Here is a 6,899-nt window from a genome sequence, read left to right on the forward strand (position 1 = left end):
TCGGTTTTTAATTCGTTTTATTTAAAAATAAAGATAAAAATAATAATAAAAATAATACTAATAATAATAATTGACCTTTTAAATTATTAATAATTTTTTCTATGTATAAGTGTAACAAAGCTAAAAAATATATATATATTAAATTCTGAAAATATTTACATAGTAGAAGGTGATAAAAATTCAAATATAGTAAAAAATTAGGTGCTCACAGCTTCCCCTATTTGCTTGGAAACATGAAGAGTTTTCAGGCAAAGACTAGGTGAGCCACGTGACTAATTTTTTATCAAACCATTATTCAAAAGGAAAAGAAATAAAAGATAGGGTGCAACCGAGTCTTGGTTTTGGACAGCCTATATATCCCGGGTTATAGGAGAATCAGGTTGCGTGTAGTTCAAGGAGAATGGTGGAATGATGAGTTGAGGAGTCGAGTGAGGTTCCGTCGAGGCTCCGGTCCGCGGTCCTGCTATTATATCAAAATAAAAATAAAAACTAAACAAGCCTATCAATTATGAGTTACAAGATTCCTATCTATGAGTCTTCAGAAACTTGATCTTGAGTCTTAACTGGTTCTTCATGCAGACTCTGATCTAAACCTTGATGATCGCTAGCTGTAGGTTCTAGTTCATTGTGCTATAGCTTCTTCTAATCAAATCGGAACTCCAATGCTCATGGCTTCAGTCATGTCTTAGCATTCCACATCTTTTCAATTGCTTTTGCATTTTGGATTCACTTTTTTTTTCTTTTCTTTTATTCTGAATTGAGACTTCTTCTTTTGGTCATCTCGAACCATGTGCCTCGAGGTAAAACCTACTCAGATACCAAAACAAACAATCGAACAAAATTCTTTTGCCCCAGTTTGTACTAGAAAAATTTCGTGAGTTATTGTAACAAAATTCTAAACTACTTCTTTATTGAAAGCAATAAAAGGTCGGAAGTGATGTACCCTGAAAATGTCATGTGTTTTTTTTTTGAATTGTGTTCTTTTATTGTCAAAAGGATGTCTCAACTAAGGATTGGTGTACCTTATGTTGGGAAAATGTGGCCAGGGAATGGGATACCCTATATTGGCAAAGATATCGGGGAATGGTGTACCCTGCATTTAAGATCAAATCAACTAGGGAGTGGAGACCCTATGTTGGAAAAAGCGACTAGGTAGTGGAGACCCTATATCAAAAATAAAATCAACTAGGGAATGGAGACCCTATGTTGGAAAAGACGACTAGGGAGTGGAGCCCCTATGTCTAAAATAACATCAACTAGGGAGTGGAGACCCTATGTTGCAAAAACGACTAGGGAGTGGAGACCCTATGTCTAAAAACATCAACTAGGGAGTGGAGACCCTATGTTAGAAAAGAGACTAGGGAGTAGAGACCCTATGTCTAAAATAAAATCAACTAGGGAGTGGAGACCCTATGTTGGAAAAGCGACTAGGGAGTGGAGATCCTATGTCTAAAATAAAATTAACTAGGGAGTGGAGACCCTATGTTGGAAAAGCGACTAGGGAGTGGAGACCCTATGTCTAAAATAAAATCAACTCCCCCCTATGTTGGAAAAGCGACTAGGGAGTGGAGACCCTATGTCTAAAATCATCAACTAGGGAGTGAAGACCCTATGTTTGAAAAGAGACTAGGGAGTGGAGACCCTATGTCTAAAATATTATCAACTAGGGAGTGGATATCCTATGTTGGAAAATCATCAACTAGGGAGAGGAGATCCTATGTTGGAAAAAAAGAGACTAGGGAGTGGAGACCCTATGTCTAAAATATCAATCAACTAGGGAGTGGATACCCTATGTTGGAAAATCATCAACTAGGGAGTGGAGACCCTATGTTGGAAAAGAGACTAGGGAGTGGAGACCCTATGTCTAAAATATCAATCAACTAGGGAGTGGATACCCTATGTTGGAAAAGCGACTAGGGAGTGGAGACCCTATGTCTAAAATCATCAACTAGGGAGTGAAGACCCTATGTTTGAAAAGAGACTAGGGAGTGGAGACCCTATGTCTAAAAACATCAACTAGGGAGTGAAGACCCTATGTTTGAAAAGAGACTAGGGAGTGGAGACCCTATGTCTAAAATATCATCAACTAGGGAGTGGATATCCTATGTTGGAAAATCATCAACTAGGGAGTGGAGATCCTATGTTGGAAAAAAAAAGACTAGGGAGTGGAGACCCTATGTCTAAAATATCAATCAACTAGGGAGTGGATACCCTATGTTGGAAAATCATCAACTAGGGAGTGGAGACCCTATGTTGGAAAAGAGACTAGGGAGTGGAGACCCTATGTCTAAAATATCAATCAACTAGGGAGTGGATACCCTATGTTGGAAAAGCGACTAGAGAGTGGAGACCCTATGTCTAAAATAAAATCAACTAGGGAGTGGAGAACCTATATTGAAAAAGCGACTAGGGAGTGGGGACCCTATGTCTAAAAACATCAACTAGGGAGTGGATACCCTATGTTGGAAAAGCAGACTAGGGAATGAAGACCCTATGTCTAAAAACATCAACTAGGGAGTGGAGACCCTATGTTGGAAAAGAGACTAGGGAGTGGAGACCCTATGTCTAAAAATTATCAACTAGGGAGTGGAGACCTTATGTTGGAAAATGCAGCTAGGGATTGGAGACCCTATACTACTATGATTTTTTTTCTTTCTTTTTAATTTCATATATTTTTTAAGATAATGAGTAAAATGCGGGAAAAAGTTTGGAGAAGACTTCCCTTTTGCAGTAGTTGCTGCAAAACTGTTTCTAGCCTTTGCGTAATTTCGTTTTGGTTGCACCTGCTTCTTGCAAGGTTGCTTTTGGATTGCACCTGTTTTCCTATTTTTTTTCAAACAAAGAACAATTTGTCACTTGAAACGGTGGTTGGTTTTGTGGCCTTGATTGTTTCAGTCACTTGGTCTCGGTCCTTTCAGTTGCAACTGGTTGTTTCCTGAATATCGATTGCATTTCTAACCTCGGAGAACCTCTGGCTTTTCCGGATTTTGCCATGATGGTTAGTCACGTGGGACTTAACCTTTTTAACTTTTATTTTGCCCTTGTGGGCATTTGATTTGAATTTCCTCTTTCAACAGTTTTTGATTTCGAAATATCGGCCAACATGGCCAATTGGAGTCAACTTGATGCCCTTGCCGAGATTGGGTGCCTTTTCTTTTGCATATTGACTTGTATCAAGTGAGAACCTTGTAAATCAGTCCTGCCTTCCCTTCTTTGTCTTAGTTTCAGAACAGAATTAAACAGAAAAGGATTCAAAGAAAAGCAAACAATGGAATAGACAAATGAATTTAGACAAGAGGTATCCCTTTCGGGGAAAAGAAAGAAGGACTTATCTGGAGTGTATACAGACTTCAATGAACATGACATGCCTCTTGGACTAGATGCCTGATCTGTGTAAACCGTCCAACTCTCAGAAATTCATCACAACTCTTGCTTTGAGACTGAGAAACTTTGCCCAGGACTGTGTCGATGCCAGTGACTGTGAGGATCCTCTTTTCGATCAGCGGCGCCCTTTGCGGGTTTTCACCAGCTGGCCTCTCTCATTTCTCTTCTCACCATCGCCTTATAGTGCTCTTTGTGAGTTTTCACTAACAAGACTCTCTCATTTTTGTATTTCTCTGCTTACCAACGCCTTATGATGCCCATGAGGTTTTCACCAATAAGACTCTCTCATTTTATTTCTCTTATTTTGTTGTATCAGATCCGAGTAACTGTATCCTCCCATTTTGAATCTCTTTGCCGATTGATCGGAAGGACTTCAAAAAGGATTTGGGTAAAAAGGATTTGGATTGAATTACAATTTTGGAACATTTCAGACAAAACTATCGCCAAACCATTATAACATCTGCCCCAGTTTCACTTTTGAGGGAATTTGGGTTTTTATTTTGGTGTGACTGAACCCCAGAGAGAGGCTTCCTACGTATCCTTTCGGAATCAAGTCAAACGTAGTTCAAGGAACTTTGTTTTTTTTTTTTTTCGTAGTAACTTCCAGGTTCCAAAGAGGGTGATCAAAGAAACAAAAAAGGGTCAAACATAATACCTCTTGACCACATCTACATTGACAGCTGTTTCGGGGTCATTTCCTTCAATGTCTCCCAAGTACAATGCTCCTTTCGGTAACAGTTTTCTTATAATATATGGATCTTTCCAATTTGGAGCAAATTTTCCTTTTGCTTCCTCATGATGCAGGAGAATACGTCTCAGAATGAGTTGCCCCACTTCGAATTTCCTGGGTCGCACTTTCTTGTTATAGGCACGGGCCATTCTTTGTTGGTACAACTGCCCGTGGCAAACTGCGGCCATTTGCTTTTCATCAATCATAGTTAATTTTTCCAATCGGGCCTTGATCCATTGATCATCCTCGATCTCGGCTTCAATAATGATTCGAAGAGAGGGAATTTCAACTTCTGCAGGTATTACGGCTTCAGTGCCATAAACCAATAAGTAAGGCGTAGCCCCAACTGATGTGCGCACGGTTGTGCGATATCCCAATAATGCGAAAGGCAGCTTTTCATGCCACTGTCTAGAACTTTGAATCATTTTCTTGAGGATCTTCTTGATATTCTTGTTTGCGGCTTCAACATCGCCATTAGATTTGGGCCGATAAGGGGTAGAATTACGATGCGTAATCTTAAATTGTTCGCATACCTCCCTCATCAAGTGGTTGTTCAGATTTGTAGCATTGTCTATAATGATAGTTTTAGGAATACCAAAACGACAATAATGTTGGAATGCACGAAGTCCACCACCACTTTCTTGGTGACGGCTTTGAAAGTGACTGCTTCAACCCACTTTGTGAAATAATCAATGGCAACCAAGATGAATATGTGCCCATTTGAAGCTTTCGGCTCGATTGGCCCAATGACATCCATACCCCAAGCAACGAACGGCTAAGATACTGACATAGGATGTAACTCTGAAGGCGGTGCATGAATCCGGTCACCGTGTATCTGACACTGATGACACTTCCGGACAAAACTGAAGCAATCCTTTTCCATGGTCATCCAGTAATAACCTGCCCAAAGGATTTTCTTTGCAAGGACATATCTGTTCATGTGAGGTCCACATACTCCCGAATGCACTTCGTTCATGATCTTTTCAGCTTCTAGGGTATCTACACACCTCAAGAGATTTAGATCTGGAGTTCTTTTGTACAAGATTTCTCCGCTCAAGAAGAAACCGCTGGCAAGCCTTCGAATGGTTCTCTTTTGGTCTCCACTAGCCTGTTCAGGATATTTCTTTATTTTCATAAACCTTTTGATATCATGATACCATGGCTAAATATCTGGTTCTATTTCAATTGTATTACAATAACCATGCCTCTCTCGAATTTGGATTTCCAGCGGGTCAATATGGACATTGCCCGGATACGGTAGCATTGAGGCCAAAGTAGCTAATGCATCAGCTAACTCATTGTGGAATCGAGGAATATACCTGAACTCGACGGACTTGAATCGTTTGCTAAGATCTTCCACATGTTGCCTATATGGGATAAGCTTGATATCTCGAGTTTCCCATTCACCTTGGGCTTGCCGAATGATCAAATCTGAATCTCCCATGATTAACAATTCTTCCACATCTAGATCAACTGCCATATTCATGCCCATAATGCAGGCTTCATACTCAGCGGTGTTGTTGGTATAGAAGAACCGAAGCCGGGCTGTGGCCGGGTAGTGCTGACCGGTGGGTGAAACCAAAATTGCCCCAATCCCGACACCTTTTGCATTTACAGCTCCATCAAAGAACATTTTCCAAGCATTGGTGTCTTCTGGAATTACTTCAACTGAATTTACTTCCTCATCCGGAAAGTAAGTACTTATGGGTTGGTATTCATCATCAACCGGGTTCTCAGCTAGATGATCCGCCAAGGCTTGAGCTTTCATCGCTGTACGGGTGACATAGACAATATCGAACTCAGTGAGCAGGATTTGCCATTTTGCTAACCTTCCCGTGGGCATTGGTTTCTGGAATATGTACTTCAGAGGATCCATTCTAGTTATGAGATATGTGGTGTAGGCAAAAAGATAATGTCTGAGCTTCTGGGCGACCCAAGTTAGGGCGCAACAAGTTCTTTCCAACAAAGTATACTTGGCTTCATAAATGGTAAACTTCTTGCTCAAGTAGTATATGGCCTTCTCTCTCTTCCCGGTCACATCATGTTGCCCCAGGACACAACCAAAGGAATTTTCCAAGACTGTCAGATACAAGAACAAAGGTCTTCCTGGCTAGGGTGGAACCAACACTGGCGGATTTGACAGATATTCTTTGACCTTATCAAAAGCCTCTTGACATTCATCTATCTATTTGATCACTACATCTTTCTTCAGCAACTTAAATATGGGCTCACACGTGGTAGTAAGCTGAGCAATGAACCTGTTGATGTAATTCAATCTCCCTAGCAGACTCATGACCTCTTTCTTGGTTCTCGGAGGTGGCAAATCCCGAATAGACTTTATCTTTGTCGGATCTAACTCAATACCCCTCCGACTGACTATAAACCCCAGAAGTTTCCCAGATGGAACTCAGAATGCATATTTGGCTGGATTCAATTTCAAATCATACCTGCGCAGACGCTCAAAGAACTTTCTCAGATCTTGCACATGGCCTTCTTTTGTTCTGGATTTAATGATAACATCATCCACATACACCTCAATTTCCTGGTGCATCATGTCATGGAAGATGGCAGTCATGGCTCTCATGTAAGTTGCCCCGGCATTTTTCAAACCGAATGGCATGACTCTGTAACAATAAGTGCCCCACGGCGTGGTGAAAGCCGTCTTTTCTGCGTCGACCTCATCCATCAGAACCTGGTGATACCCAGTATAACAATCCACGAAAGACTGTATCTCATGTTTGGCACAGTTGTCAACAAGAATATGAATGTTTGGCAGTGGAAAGTT

At 40.7% G+C, this 6,899-nt stretch overlaps 1 protein-coding gene across 1 annotated transcript; it reads right to left on the bottom strand.

Moving 5' to 3' along the window:
* Nucleotides 1-5,276: 5,276 nt before the first annotated feature.
* LOC138901653 (uncharacterized) lies at nt 5,277-5,990 on the bottom strand. Its single transcript, XM_070189433.1, has one exon. It carries the CDS (start codon nt 5,988-5,990, stop codon nt 5,277-5,279), a length of 714 nt encoding a protein of 237 aa, XP_070045534.1.
* Between the last annotated feature and the right edge of the window lie 909 nt (nt 5,991-6,899).

The sequence above is a fragment of the Nicotiana tomentosiformis genome, chromosome 11, assembly GCF_000390325.3.
Source record: "Nicotiana tomentosiformis chromosome 11, ASM39032v3, whole genome shotgun sequence".
NCBI lineage: Eukaryota > Viridiplantae > Streptophyta > Magnoliopsida > Solanales > Solanaceae > Nicotiana > Nicotiana tomentosiformis.